The 15,589-nt window shown below is 41.0% G+C and overlaps 2 protein-coding genes across 2 annotated transcripts in view; one reads left to right on the forward strand and one right to left on the reverse strand.

The window, feature by feature from the left end:
• The window catches only part of fhod3b (formin homology 2 domain containing 3b), a 74,569-nt gene extending 66,508 nt beyond the window's left edge, over positions 1-8,061 (reverse strand). Inside the window, exons 1-2 of the mRNA XM_034553527.1 lie at positions 7,897-8,061; positions 1,819-1,925 (exon numbers count right to left, since the gene is read on the reverse strand). Coding sequence (XP_034409418.1) covers positions 1,819-1,925; positions 7,897-8,061 — 272 coding nt within the window. The remainder of the gene's footprint in view (positions 1-1,818; positions 1,926-7,896) is intronic.
• A 1,897-nt stretch (positions 8,062-9,958) lies between these two features.
• On the forward strand, positions 9,959-15,003 carry slc6a19b (solute carrier family 6 member 19b). The gene is made up of 12 exons (XM_034554312.1): positions 9,959-10,157; positions 11,726-11,866; positions 11,949-12,086; positions 12,180-12,361; positions 12,445-12,555; positions 13,255-13,367; positions 13,436-13,564; positions 13,673-13,829; positions 13,963-14,167; positions 14,253-14,412; positions 14,556-14,718; positions 14,839-15,003. Exons 1-12 carry the CDS (start codon positions 9,959-9,961, stop codon positions 15,001-15,003), a joined length of 1,863 nt encoding a protein of 620 aa, XP_034410203.1.
• The last annotated feature ends 586 nt before the right edge of the window (positions 15,004-15,589 follow it).

Raw genomic sequence — 15,589 nt, forward strand, 5'->3', positions numbered from 1 at the left:
TGTATGAAACAGACATGAAACTAACACTATTTTAAACCTTTCTATTTTTTTCATCCAGGAGTAATTTCAAGACAAAGCCTCATTTAACTACATATTACCAGGAAACAATGCAGCTAAATTAGAAGTTGAGAGTTGTATGGTGGCGGGGTACAATTGTAGTTTGGCCACTTCTAATGAGAGCACTGATGTAACATTCAATTTACGACATGCAATTGCTCATGGGACACGTCTGCACCTCTTAAGTGGTTTAGATGACATGACTTCTGTCACCGGGCCAGGGAGGCCAGGTATATTAAGGGACATGAATCGATGAAAGCCATTGAAACTCTGAGACATATAATCTGTTACAAAAATGGGCACTAATAATACCACCACAGGCCTAATTCAGACTAAAATCAGCGTAACATATGCATAAACATGTGCTTTTTTTCTGAAAAATAGAACAAATATTACAATGTATAAATGACATATTTTGCAATGACATTGTTGTTGTTTGTGCCTGATTCACAAATTATTTTGTGAAGTTAATTATACTAATATTGTTTTCCCCATGGAATCTCAAAGTATTGAGAGACGTCTGAAACTAATAGTCCCTAAAATGAAACAAAGCCGGTCCCCTCGTTTGTTCGACAGACCCAAGCACCTAGAGAGCATCTACTGAGGGCACCTACTGAGAGCACCTAGAGAGCTTCTACTGGGGGCACCTACTGAGAGCACCTAGAGAGCTTCTACTGGGGGCACCTACTGAGAGCACCTAGAGAGCTTCTACTGGGGGCACCTACTGAGAGCACCTAGAGAACATCTACTGAGGGCACCTACTGAGAGCACCTAGAGAGCATCTACTGAGGGCACCTACTGAGAGCACCTAGAGAGCTTCTACTGGGGGCACCTACTGAGAGCACCTAGAGAGCTTCTACTGGGGGCACCTACTGAGAGCACCTAGAGAGCTTCTACTGGGGGCACCTACTGAAAGCACCTACTAAGAGCACCTACTGAGAGCACCTTCTTAGAGCACCTACTTAGAGCACCTACTGAGAGCACCTACTAAGAGCACCTACTGAGAGCACCTACTTAGAGCACCTACTGAGAGCACCTACTTAGAGCACCTACTTAGAGCACCTACTGAGAGCACCTACTAAGAGCACCTACTGAGAGCACCTACCGAGAGCAACTACTGAGAGCACCTAGAGAGCACCTAGAGAGCACCTAGAGAGCATCTACTGAGAGCACCTAGAGAGCTTCTACTGGGGGCACCTACTGAGAGCACCTACTGAGAGCACATAGCCAGGATTTAAATAAAGACTGTATCATGTGTCTCTTATCTCGCCTAAATGTTTATGTCTATCTCTCTTTGTCTCTCTCTCTCTCTCTCTCTCTCGAAGAAGAAGAAGAAGAAGAAGAAGAAGAAGAAGAAAAAAGAAGAGAGTATATTGATAATGTTTGGCTTTTAAGGCAGATAAATATGTTGGATGTTTTTTTAAATCTCATTGTTGTAATAAAACATTTTTTAGGCGAATTATTCATTGAATAATATATTTTTATTTCTGGTTCATAACAGCACATTTGACCACTACAACATGACCATAGTCCTGGACAATCACAGCCAGACAAGTAGCGTACACTATCAACCTGCAGTGCCACGCTTCTTGTGTTTTCAATCTGAATCTTGAAGTGCAAAGAATATATGACCAACTATAGAAAAGTGACAGAGAATGTTTTTCATTGCAGCATGTTGTGTACATGGCATTGTTTGCTTTTGTTTGGTGACAGTGAAAGAAAAGCTAAGAGAGAGAGAGTCAGAGGTTATGGTTGTCTTACCCTCCTTCCTCCTGAAATCCCTCCAGTTCATCCCTCTGCTCGGCCAGGGTAGACTCCAGGTCCAGGTAGCTTCCATTATGGGACAGCTGAAGTGCACAGTCATCAGGCTAGATCAGAAGGAGACAAAGTTAAAGTTAAATCTGTCTTCAACCCTCTAAAGATCATGCAATTTACGCTTTACACATGTAAAAAATGCTAAACATTGAGTAAGTACTTTAGCAGATTCATGAGTTTATGGTCAGCTGAGGCTGAGAGCCAACCATCTGCAAGGAGACAATCCTTCTAGACATATTGCTCTGGAAAGGTTGGTTTGCTGCTTCTGTGAAACAGAAGAATGAAAGTGTTGAATTTTTCAAGCTAAATATTAGTTCATAACCACATGCATAAGAATCACGACGGAGGACGACTTTGATTCTTTAAATGACAACTTCAGCTGCAACAACAGTACTGGTCATGTCTAAATAATATATTTGTGTTATGGTCGTATACAAAACATAACAACTTTTGAATGGGTCAATGCGTAAATGCACAGTGTATTTGAGGTTGTTGGCCAGTCTTCTGTGGACCATAGAAAGTTATTTGATCAGCTCCAGTCCGTCTGGTGCCTCTTATCTGTCTGCTCTCCTGTCTGATAAACTGTCATGACAGACACAAGATGATTTTGAAGAGGAATGATTTGTCTGGTCGGGAATGGTTGTCAACAGCTGGCTGTGGTCAAGTGGATTAATTAGTTCTGTATCTGTTATCTTGTCTGGCTGACCTCAAAATTGGAGATATTAACCTATTTATATTCAGTTTGTCAGCTCCACAGGACAGCAGCTCCAACGGGGAAGCAGATAACGGGAAAACAAATACCATTACGGGAGGGCAAACATATGACTGCAGTGAGGAGAGTGGCACTGCTCGGCTCCATCAACAGCTCGGGTATCTAAAACAACAATATACTGAGCACATAGAACATGTGTCTTCTCTTGTCAGCTCACATTGAGGGCTTTGAGCGAAAGCAAAGGCCACGCTACACTTGCATAAATGACCATTTACACATGCCAAAAGCAGTTTGCTAGATTTGCTAGAAGAGCAACGGATGTAGACAGATATATGTAACATGTGATTTTTAAATTTGAGCGGTTATTGCCCGGTCGGATGCAGTTAAATTCCCTCCCACATTTGACAGTAACTTAATTGAACGTGAAGGAAAAAGGATGGGAAAGACATTATGGGTCTGATGGCTTTGATCTGTTAAGCCACTCTGTTGGTATTACTGCACTGCAGCACTCAAGGACTGTCATATTCGAGAAGTGAAACAAAACATGTGGTTGGTTAGGATAACTCTTACTCTTTCTCCAACTCCCTGGCTATGAGCTGTCTTGTTGATGTCCAGCTGATTATTGGTAATATAATAGTTGGGGAGATTATAGGGCTAAATATCTTCATTTTGAGAGACCAGAGATGAAGTGAAGCACAAGGCCTATGCAGTACACAGACAACTTCAATTGCTTAGTAAATCCTATTGTACCTAAGTCAGGGATGAGCTTTAGTTAGATCGTTGTTGATGTTCTTGCAGTAAGGCGGACTGACTGATACAAAGAGACAGAGCGAGAGAAAGGTAGAGAACTATACTGTACACATGCAGAGGAGGGAGGCAAGTGCTTCTTTAGATTGAAGGACACATTCAGGACAGACATTAGGCCCACTATTTTTATGTCAATGGACGGAGGTGCCTTTAAAAAACAGAATGGGTGTGACTAATATTAAATGTAGCCTGAAGGAGAAGACACACTAATGTATATACTCCCTAATGTCTCAATCAGAAGAGTGGTTGTCCTCAATGTCCAATATGGTAATGAAATAAGTTTATTCATTCAACCATTTTTCACTTGCTTGATGTTGCATTGTTTCATATATTGGAGTGTTATTCAGTAATATGTTTTTTATTATTATGTATTGGCTTTATTGGAATAGTTGCTAAAGCATCAAAATAAAAAAGTACACAATAATATAACATGTGTAATGACTGCACTTTCAATTTCTTGTAAATTCAACCAACTGTAATAATTTTCATTTGAAGCAATCTAAGATTTCTAGTCACTAATCTTTAGTTTGTTTCCTCAAGGTGTTCTCCATCACTGCTATTTCTAACTATTCACTTCTGTTTATTCCAAATAAAACTATGTAGCTGCTTACCATAAACAACCTAAAACATACCACTTATATTACCGAGAAACATATCTTTAAATGTTTTATGAATTGAGAGCACATGCGAAGAAAATCAGATTTATTATTACTGTATATTTTGTACTCTTTTTATGTTTCACAATTCTACTTTTAGCACTTTTGGAGTTTGTTAATTGGATAAAAGGGGGGAATGTTTGTTCTCTTTAAGCTTTACGCTCTGTATCACAACCTGAAATAGACAAAACATCGGGCTGATTTGAATCTGTAACCAGTAATTAGCAGTGGAACCATGAAATGCCTTTCCCCATACAAGGTTTTGACTCACAGACCAAAGGCGGAAAAATCAAAGTGAACTATGCAAGTCTGCCGTTAATCAGTCCCTATCTGTACATCCATGGAATCATCCTGGTATTCACATATCTATCCTCTAACCAGTGGCTCTTCAGGTTTTCATTGAATAATCAACCTGGATGACTGATTATCATTCTTGCCATCTAAAGCCGAGCCAGGTTGATGCAAACATGGCCTTTAATCCAAGAACAGTGCTACCAGATTATCAGAAGCACAGGCTTTCTTAGCTGTCCCCCGCCTAGGACTTGAACCCACAGTGGCCTGTGAGGGCCAAGTCCAGAGAGGTAACCAGTGCTCCCACACTGAGGTCTGGCCTCTCCCTTCCACCACCATACTGTGGTCCACTGACCAGGGAAACAGTTAAGACAGACAGAGCTAAATATAAACACCATGCAATTTCCAATTTAAAACTTTAAAATCTCACTCCAAATTTCTTTGGAATGAGAAAACATATACTGTGTGCAAGTTGCACATTGGAAACCCAATAGCCTATATAACAACGTTTACATAGTTTTACAAATGCTAACCCCGGGTTAGCTTAATTTACACACTTGTGTCTGTTAACTGCACCGGGCTCAAAATTAAATAGGATAAATTACACTTAAAAAGTGTGTTCGATAAAGGTGAAGATGGTATTTGTGGTCTTTCTGTGGCAAGTGATTTAAAACATATTAAACACACTTGATGCATGAAAGAGAAACCACAACAGTAATCCTCTGTCAAGCATGCAGAAGATGCATTCTTCTGAAAGGAGCCCTCTGCTGAGACAACCCTTCACACTGCAGAGACCAGCAAAACCTCAACTCTGCATAACAATGTGCAAAAGAATGCAAAGGAGCTCTGACAGGCACGAAGGAGGAACCTGTATTTTACAGCATTTAACATAACTTCTCATTATGGGACTATAATTTTTCAAGAAAGAAATGTGGCCCAAAAATTGAAATTGGTAAAGTAAGAGAGTCCATTCTCCAAGACTTTTTTCCCTCCCTTGAACACTGCTATGCAATCAGATGCCAGGCCTCAAGGCCACCAAGCCACAAACTTCAAAACATTGACAGAGAAGAAAGCATATGAAGGACTATTGATCTATTGATTTACGATGACATTACAAGTAGATCTGGAATAGCTCCAGCACATTTTGAAGAGCATGGTCACTTTGTCATCTGACAAGGACAATGCATTATTCGTGACCGAATAGACAGGGGGTGTGTGTGTGTGGGGGGGGGGGGGGGGGTCACCTGAGTCAGGTGATGACTCGTCATACTTTCTATTCACCGAAGAAACAGAAAAGTCAAAATGTGCTACTGCATGACAATAAATCACATGCTGCATTCAAATGCATAGTGGCAGCACATTTTCCGAAAGGAAATGGGGTGAAAAAAAAGTGTGTCTGCTGTCCTGACAAATATGTTGTTGCTACACAACACGGATTCATGGTTTGAATCATTGTTGCTATAAAATGTAATCCTTGGTCATAATGCCGTTTGATGTTTAAACCTCTCAAACAGTCCATCGTAATGGATGTTTGACTTTGAACAGCAGCATAGCCCATATGCCATCCCATGTACAAACCAGTCCAACACACATGTATAAACAAAAAGCACTCACACACACGTACAGATCACCCCTCTTGAGACGGCAGACTGAAACTGACAGGAACAGCCCAGAGACAGCATATGCTAGCTGCTTTGACTCCCTCAACACCATGTGTTAGCAGCGTGCTATTTATACCAGATTGACCTGCGCCATAGAGACGGAGCTCAAAGACAACACATTGGCTATCGAATGCATGTACGTGGACATGTACGTGGATCACGACCAGTCACTTCTTCAAAGGGTGTGAATCAGAGAACTCAATGTGGTCCCAAAGTCCTGTCATCCACCTGAATGTTATTCTTTATTTTTTTAAAAGCACAAAGGCTGCTCCTTCAAGTTACTGCTGACCAAAAATGCCCATGTGACCAAATCTTCCAAACTCAGCACTGCTGAGCCTCTTCCACTGGTACTCCCTCTCTGTCTAGTTTGTGGTCCAGCTGGCCTACTGCTAAACTGAGACCAGTCGGCTGTGCAAAGTACATCAGCTCTTTGTTTGTGTTTTTAATTCTGCCCGCTTCCCTCTCCTCTCTCAAACAGTGGAAAGCGTTCCCATCCCATCCTGCTGGTCAGAATGATTTGGCTGCAGAATGAGAGCCAGGCTTGTGGTGATCCACAGCATCCTGAGGCTTCCGTGACTTATCTTACCAGCTCTACTCAAACAGGATGGAGTACCATTGATCTGACAGAATGAAGAAAGACCCTAATTAAGTTTCTATTTACTTGACTTCCCAACCAGACTAAGATGAATGCTTAATAAAAGACCCAACCTCAGATCCTATGGCCCCATTTGCTTTGTTTAAGTTGTGAAGGTCAGTAGATGAGGCCTTGAGAAAATGTGTTTGGATGCAGAGTGTAATCAGAAGGCAGAAACTGGCATTTCTCAAAAGAATTAGCCTTCAGAGGCCTCTAAAAGAAAAATAATTGAAAATGGGCTTCAGGTTTACATTATTTGTCACTGGATGTCTTTAGGAAACATAAACAGGGCAATTTACACCATACCCAACTGGAACATTCAGTTATTTTGAGCTGCTTAAAACTGTCTGTGCAGTTGTGGATTTTGGGAAGGCCAACTCTTGCAACCAAAACAGAAATATTGCAGCGGATCAAACACAACAAAGTAGTGGTACTGCAAAATGCATTCTGCTTCTGACTAAGGAAATGAGAGAATATGCAATAAAGGTAAGCTGTCAAATAAAAATGTGTTGTGTTTCCACACAGATTCAGAAGTTGCGTTGAGATCAGATGGTTGCAAATTAAAATACCCAGATTTAGGACAATCCGTGTGGGGAATTAAATGACCCTCTCCAATCCCTCAACAACGGACCAGCTGGGCATTTGACCCCCCTACTCTATTTGGGGATTTGTAGAGACAATAGCAGAAGTGGTTTCCTACAGACTTCAAGCTCATAGTTAAGCCAAGAGAAACCCAATTGAAAGTTAATGGAAGGTTAAAAGTGTAAAAACAATGATAATTCATATTTTGAGTAAACCACCGTTGTATTATCTGTTTCCCTTTTTGTTTCTTTTCTCTGACACAAAATAAGTGGAACAAAAGTCTTTAAAGACCTCTCTGAATCTAGCTAATGGATTGTAATACAACTGGTCAAACTGAGGTGATGTTGTGGTGGAGGTAAACATTAACAGATCCCTGCTCCTCAGCCAAATAGTGGGTCTCTAAATCATTCCAATATCACTTACTGGATACTCCATAATGGCATATAGTATAGGCCTATCTTACTGTCACCGTGCATGCAATAACTGTCTAAAGCATGTCGATGCTCCATCAGTTACTGCCAACGGTCCATTAGCTTTGTTTAGTCGTAACCCCACCAACATGCTCAAGCTAATTATTAATCTAGGATTTTGTCTGCGTTAACTTTTTTTTATTTTTTTCTGAGCTCATTTAAAGAGACATGAACAGCACATCATCAAGAGATTAATAAGTATACTGCATACCTTCTGCGGGGCTTTAAGCAGCCTGTGGACTCCAGCAATCTGATTTATCAGAGGAATATCTTCCCTGAAAGTGTACAGAGGTGGCCTGGTGGGCTCGGGGAAGTTGGTGCTGTTAAATGGATCAGTATCATCTAAGAACTGAACCCTGCATAGAAACGTAGCCATGATGTATCCATGCAAGGCGATGTCGGATGATGAAAACAGTGGATGCGACACCACCGCCTCTGACAGACAGCCCCCCCCCCACCCCCACCCCCTCCCTCCCGGGCAGCGAACTACCGGCAGGTCCTCTGCAGTAGCAACAACCCTGCACCCTCTGTTATCCTTGGACCTTCTCCATTCGCTTCACGCAGCGCACAGGATCAGGACGGTGTGCACACAACAGTCCAGAAGTAAAGCTCCAGGTGCCTCGTTGAGAGAGACCGTCAGTCAGTGCGGTGTGGAAGGGAGCGGGGCGGCCGTATCCAAGGGCATTGCGGGCGTTGGAGGTGCTGAGGCAGACTGCGGACGGGGCTGCTGCACTTGGCGCCTGGTCTGTGAGAGCGATGGGAAGAGAGCTCCCTCCTCAAGCGTGAACGCTGCCAGGGGACTCAGCAGCCAGACGGCAACAGGGCCGACGCAGCTCATGTTACAGGCGCAATGGCGGCCTCCAGCGGGCAGTATCAGAAGTACACAAAGAAAACGCTGCTGAAAACAGCTGAAAAAAAGCTGGAGGAGAAAAAAATATCATTTAAACCGAGAGACAGGTGTGACTGGTTCAAGGGCAGAGCAATAGGGAGGATGGGGAGGAGGACAGATGGCCATATGCTTTATCGAAACCAATACACTCTGTTCTTTGTTCTTCTCAATTCTTATCCAAGACATTCACACTGTTTCTTCGTTTGTCGTCATAGTGGGCCCTGGAGGGGGGTGCATGTGCTTGTATAAATCACGATGTAATACAATGTATGAATCAAGAGATTTCAGCAGCTCACTGAGATACGTGGCTGTTGAACCCTTTTCCCAGCTTGCAAGCTTGAATAAACGGAAAGACAACTTTGATTCCTTCGGAGACTCTGTTTGTTGCAATTGAATATTTGAACCACAACTCTCCACCTGATCAAACATAGAAATCTTCCACCACACAGGTAGCCTACAACTTTATCCTGCAAAGACAGATCAAATGCCATGTGTTTTTTGATCAGCTCAAAATTAATGCATACCAAACATAAATAAAAAGTACATAAACAACTAATAATTTGTTAATAACACGCCACAATGTAGTTGGAAGAAGATATAGTGTTTATGTATTTGTGAAAAACTATATGGCCCAACTCTTCTTGTAAAGCGTCAATAAACATATAGACCACAGGCTGCTTAAAGCCCCGCAAAAGGTATGCACTATACTTAATCTCTTGATGATGTGGTGTTCATGTCTCTTTAAATGAGCTCAGAAAAAAAAAATCCTAGATTAATTGTTTGAATACGAATTGTGAAAGATTTCTCATATGTCTTAATTAACTGTGTAATGATAAATACTTCCTCTCTCTCAGAGACAAATGAGCAAACTCCATCTGCGGATGAAGACCATAAAGGTTGCAGTTAATGAATGATTGACAATTGTTTGAATATCAAATTTGAAATATTTATTGTATGTATTATTACCTTTGTCATCATAAATTCTTTTTTTCTTTCCATGACACATGATCAAACTGCATCTGCGGATGAAAACCATAAAGGCTGGCAGGTATCAGAGTTAGGACATGTTTGTATTGTCCACACATTGTTTACGGTGTTTTCAATCATTCTTTAACTCTACACCATACAATAAATCCTGTAAAAAAACCTTTTCTCACAGTAAATCTCAAAAGAACAGTGATTTTGGTGCTTTGAACCTTCCCCATCAGATAAGTCACATCTCAGCTTACGCTTCAAGGGCTGCCCACCTCTGACTGATGCTCTCTGACGCCACAGCCTAGTCAATCTATTACAGAGGCCCAGTATATATTGAAGGATCTCATGATGTGAGCAACAAATTTTCCGCATTTGTGTATCACTACAATACTACAGTGTCTAACTGATCATGAAGTTACAACTCCCCAATCCAGGCCTGGAGGGTAGGATATTGTCCCACCAGGAGCTGGACAAGCTGGAAGAAGAAGAGGCTGGAGACAGACCGAAATGGGACAACAAGACCCAGTACATGCTGACCTGTGTTGGGTTTTGTGTGGGCCTTGGAAATGTTTGGCGCTTCCCCTACCTGTGTCAGAGTCATGGAGGAGGCAAGTGATGCTTTCATGGTTTACTGCACTTATTACAAATGTGACTATTTTCAATAACACTGGGCAGAAGAAAAATAATGTGTCCCTCTAAAACTATTTTACTCCAAAAAAGACCTGTGACAAAAAGGGAAAGCCATTTCACTTTGTGCCTATAATGAAAAAATGCATATGTCTTTGTAGTATTGGGAGCTGTTGGTCAGCCATGGATTTTCCACTTTTCTTATATTTGCTGTTATTTTTATGAGCATATTTTGTATTTTCACATTGTTGTATGTATGTGAATTGTTTGCCGATTTTATGTTTTTAAACTATTTTGCCCACATTTCTTCTTTTGGATCACTCTGTATGGCAATGGGGTCTATTCCTTTTAAAAAACGACCTATTTTTTAGGTTTCTGCTCGAAATAACATACCCAAACAAAAAAGGATGTATCTCAGCAACCACAAAGGCTATTTGAATAATGTTGGTGTTATAATAAAGGCAACCCAAGTTGAATTTTCAGGTTCGCCTAGAGAAAACTGCACTTTCAGGATTATTATCTCTTGGAAGAATGCAGAGCAAAGGTCAAAAAACACATAGATCATATCAACATATGGGACCAGTCTCTCTGCAAAGTTTGACTTTGAAAAAGTAAAGCAGGACAAAGTTAGAGAGGTTTTAGTACAGATTAATTATGCAAAATGGGCATTTGGGCATCATCTGTGCAATTTGAATTTTCTCATGTACCAAACCATATATTTCACTTGTATATTACCTATGGTGTTAAATACATCCAAATACAGCAGTCTTTGTTGATTAGAAGAAGAACAATGATTACAAAAAAAGCCAAAGATAAGCAACATTTGTGACTGTAAAGCGCTAAAGCGATTCATGTTGCTGTGTTCCTTGGCTCATATCTCGGTGATGCTTTTCTAAAGATGTTTAGAATCTGTGTTAAATCCTCTTGCTCTTTGCTATCTGGCTTTTTCTGATAGCACCGAGCTACGGGTTGCTAGTTCCGAAAATGTGCTGAGTGGGCTGACTCCTGACAAAATGATGATTAGGATATTTTAATCATTTTTTCAGTTAGTGTTTGACTTGTGTGAAAATGGCTTACTGATTCTTGTAGCCCAAGTTCTCATGTTTAATTTGATGTATCAATATATTTGCTCATGTTTATTGTAAGGTTTTACACAGTCTAACTATAATGTGTATATAGGGGGCCATGGTTTTTAAAAGGTTTGATAATAGTTTACATCCTTCTCTAAGTTAAGTAGTTAACCCTTGATCAGGCAAAACTATTCTAATCGTTCAGACTATCTTATATCACATATACTCACTAAGATGGCTTGTAACTGATCAGTCAGATAAGAAAGAGGAAGAAGCACATTGTACGCCCTTCGACTGCCAAGAAATCCTTGTAAAGGGATTACTTCAAAGGCTTGAATTGGTTGTGCGTTGCATTATGAAGTTAAGTTCATTCACTGTCTGACTTTATCACTCCACATATTCACATAAATGATTAACATCAAGAGATTTATCGTGACCATGACTCCATTAACAACAGTTCCTTCGTTTTTTCCCTCCAGGTGCATTTATGATACCATTTCTGATCCTGCTGGTTCTTGAGGGAATCCCACTTCTACATCTTGAGTTCGCAATTGGTCAACGTTTAAGAAGAGGCGGTTTGGGAGTGTGGGCTCAAATTCATCCCTATTTGACTGGCATTGGTGAGACACGTTTTGTATAATGTTTGCTACAACTGGTGAAAGAGTGCCTTCGAATAAAACCTTTTAAAACGTTAATTGGCAGGTATTGCTTCCATGTGTGTATCTCTGACGATCAGTCTCTACTACAACACCATCATTGCCTGGATTCTGTGGTACCTCTTCAACTCGTTTCAAGAGCCTTTGCCTTGGAGTCAATGTCCCATGAATGCCAATTTAACAGGTAATGCTCCAACTAGTACTGTATTTCTGCAGAATCAACTAAAATGTGGCTTAGCAAAACAAGCTGTTAATTATTTTTCTTAAATTATGTCAGGCTTTGTCTCCGAGTGTGAGAGGAGCTCCCCTGTGGATTATTTCTGGTACAGGGAGACCCTGAACACAACTCCAACGATTGAAGAGGATGGCGGTCTGCAGTGGTGGATGGTGTTGTGTCACATTTGTGCGTGGTCGTTGCTCTACATCTGCATCATTCGTGGTATTGAGACGACTGGGAAGGTACAGCGCATTGCTTACTACAACAAGAGAGAAGATTTTAATTCAGCTAAAAAGTAATTATGTGAATACTTTCTTTTCCCGAGGCTGTGTATGTGACTTCGACCCTTCCCTACGTGGTACTGACAATATTTCTGATCAGAGGTTTGACCCTGAAGGGCTCTTTGGATGGAGTTAAGTTCCTCTTCACACCAGATGTGAGTTGCATTTCACCTAAAGTCATTCTCGCAGTCACACTGATCTTACTGCATGTAACAAATCAGAATGCATTAAATTATTCCTGAACAATGGTTTTATAGCTGCACGGTGGTGTAGTGGCTAGCACTGTCGCCTCACAGCAAGAGGGCCGCGGGTTCGATTCCCGGTCGGAGCGGTCCTTCTGTGTGGAGTTTGCATGTTCTCCCCGTGGCAGTGTGGGTTCTCTCCGGGCTCTCCGGCTTCCTCCCACAGTCCAAAGACATGCTGCAGGTTAATTGATCTCTAAATTGCCCATAGGTGTGAATGTGAGAGTGAATGGTTGTATGTCCCTACATGTGCCCTCGATGGACTGGCGGCCTGTCCAGGGTGTCCCCTGCCTTCGCCCTATGTCAGCTGGGATAGGCTCCAGCGCCCCCGCGACCCTAATGAGGATAAGCGGTATTGAAAATGGATGGATGGATGGATGGTTTAATGCTGTTTAGATGCTGAGATATTTTTAGTAAGGTTTAATTATGTTTACATCTTTTTAAAAAAATGAAAAAATCAGTTTGGGGCACTCCACCACTTACCCCCATGTATATGATGTTATCAAATGTCTCATTGACATGCCTCTCATATTAAGACCCTCGTTAGGGGTAGAATATAGCATGCAGAGCAATAACCAGATCCATAATTGTCCACTTCACTAATCCTTCCAGTTAACAGAGCTGGCGAAGCCGTCAACGTGGCTCGATGCAGGTGCTCAAGTGTTCTATTCCTTCTCTCTGGCTTTCGGTGGTCTTATTTCCTTCTCCAGCTACAACTCAGTACAGTAAGTTATTATGTTTCAACTGGTGTCATTTAAAGTTAAATCAAAGTTAAATGTAACTCTTCTTTCAGCAACAACTGTGAACAGGATGCAGTGATCATCTCCATCATCAATGGTGTCACCTCCGTCTATGCTGCAACGGTCATTTACACTATAATCGGCTTCAGAGCAACCGAGAGATTTGACAACTGCCTTTCTGGGTACATTGTATCTTTTTCACTAAATTATACATTTAAATAGCTTGTATATTTTTTTCTTCAGCAGTACATTGACTGTGGAAACATTTCTTCCCTAAAACGATGTTTCAGAAACATCCTAACATTGCTAAATGTCTTTGAGCTTCCTGAGGGGGACATCACTGACAGCAACTACAATCAGGTTGTCCAGCGTCTTAATGAAACATACCCAGAGGTTTTTCAACAGCTGGATCTTACGACCTGCAACTTAAACACTTTTCTTAGCGAGGTAAGATTATTATGCACCAGGACTTTTCCACTAACAAAGAAGCTGCTCCTTGTCAGTGGAAAATAAACCAATGTTGATTTTCAAATGATCCCTGCCATGCTTTGCTATAATGCTGCGCTTCGTTTGGGTGTAGGGAGTCGAAGGAACTGGTTTAGCCTTCATTGTGTTCACTGAGGCCATCACCAAGATGCCCGTCTCACCGGTGTGGGCCGTCCTTTTCTTCATAATGCTCTTCTGTCTCGGCCTGTCTTCTATGTTTGGTAACATTGAGGGAATTCTAGTGCCACTGCAAGACCTCAAAGTTTTCCCTAAAACATGGCCGAAAGAAGCCGTCACTGGTAACTCCCACAACTGTTTTTTTTCCAGTTTATATTAGTAGAGATTTCTATAATATTTTCAGATTTTTATTTGTTTCCCCTTCAGGTGTAACATGCATTGTCTGCTGTCTAGTGGGTCTGATATTTCTCCAAGGCTCAGGGAACTATTGGCTTTCCCTCTTTGACACCTATGGAGGATCCATCCCTCTGCTAGTTGTTGCATTCTGCGAGATGGTCTCGGTTGTGTACATATATGGAATAGACAGGTGATAGAAACAAAAGATTACTGTTTGTCCGTGTCCATTAAAAGATGAGAGAATTAAAATGAGATCATGGTATCACAAGCATATTGCACCGCCTGTATTAAAGGAGGCTTGTTATGTCTCACTGTGTCTGACTGTCTTCTCAGGTTCAATGATGATATCAAGTTCATGATTGGACACAAACCCAACTTCTTCTGGCAGGCAACATGGAGAGTCATCAGCCCACTCATTATGTTTTTCATCTTGATCTTTTACTTTGTCACTAAATTATCTGAACAGCTCCTTTACAAAGTCTGGGATCCTGAATCGGTAAATATGAATACATTTTGAGATGATCAAAATCAGTAGAATTATGGATATTGATCTTTTAAAACACACCGTCATGAACCACTGAAAACTCAAAATATGGCATTTGCTTTGTCTTTGCAGGATAAATTCCCAACACTGGACGAAAAGCAATATCCAGTGTGGATCAATGTGATCATCTTCATATTGGCAGGGATACCCAGTCTTGCTGTGCCTTTAGTTTGTGTCTGGAAATGTTTAAAGAAAAAAAAGAGGGATAGGTCACATCGCTCTAGTAACTTTGACTAAATTCATTTGAACAATACAAGCAAAAAATCCCCAGCCTAAAATCCCCAATTTTCTTTTTCAAGAAGATTTTGGTCATTGTTCTCATGGTTTAATCAACACACTTTTAAATAGGAGGCACAGCACTGTGAAAACATTTTAAGTTCTCACTTATTAGCAGTAAGTCAGGTGACCATATGAAAAGGTGTGAAATTCAATAGACACAGTAACAAAGAAAATGTGCTTCACGGTTAGTCTATTTCCTGTCAATTTAAGGACTTAGTAGTGATGTGGCTTTTGCAAGGCATCACTTTTAGAACACCAGTCAAAAGAAGAGCTTGCCATCCTAAAAACAATGTGTAAACTATGGCATCAAACAACCATATTGTTTAGTGAAGTTAAAGCCTTATCTGATTACCACTAGCTCTGGCTCTAGCATTCTATTGTACAGTCTATGTGGATTCATCTGTTTGCTCTCAGGAACATGGTATGTACCATTAGCATACTATTTGAAGTGAAATGACAGGGCGCTTGTCGTGTGCTCTACATCATCTATTCTTGAAGCTCTATTGCATATAGAGACGCTCTAAATCGGGTCTAGAATCTCTGC

The sequence above is a fragment of the Cyclopterus lumpus genome, chromosome 16 (genome assembly GCF_009769545.1).
Source record: "Cyclopterus lumpus isolate fCycLum1 chromosome 16, fCycLum1.pri, whole genome shotgun sequence".
NCBI classification, from domain to species: domain Eukaryota; kingdom Metazoa; phylum Chordata; class Actinopteri; order Perciformes; family Cyclopteridae; genus Cyclopterus; species Cyclopterus lumpus.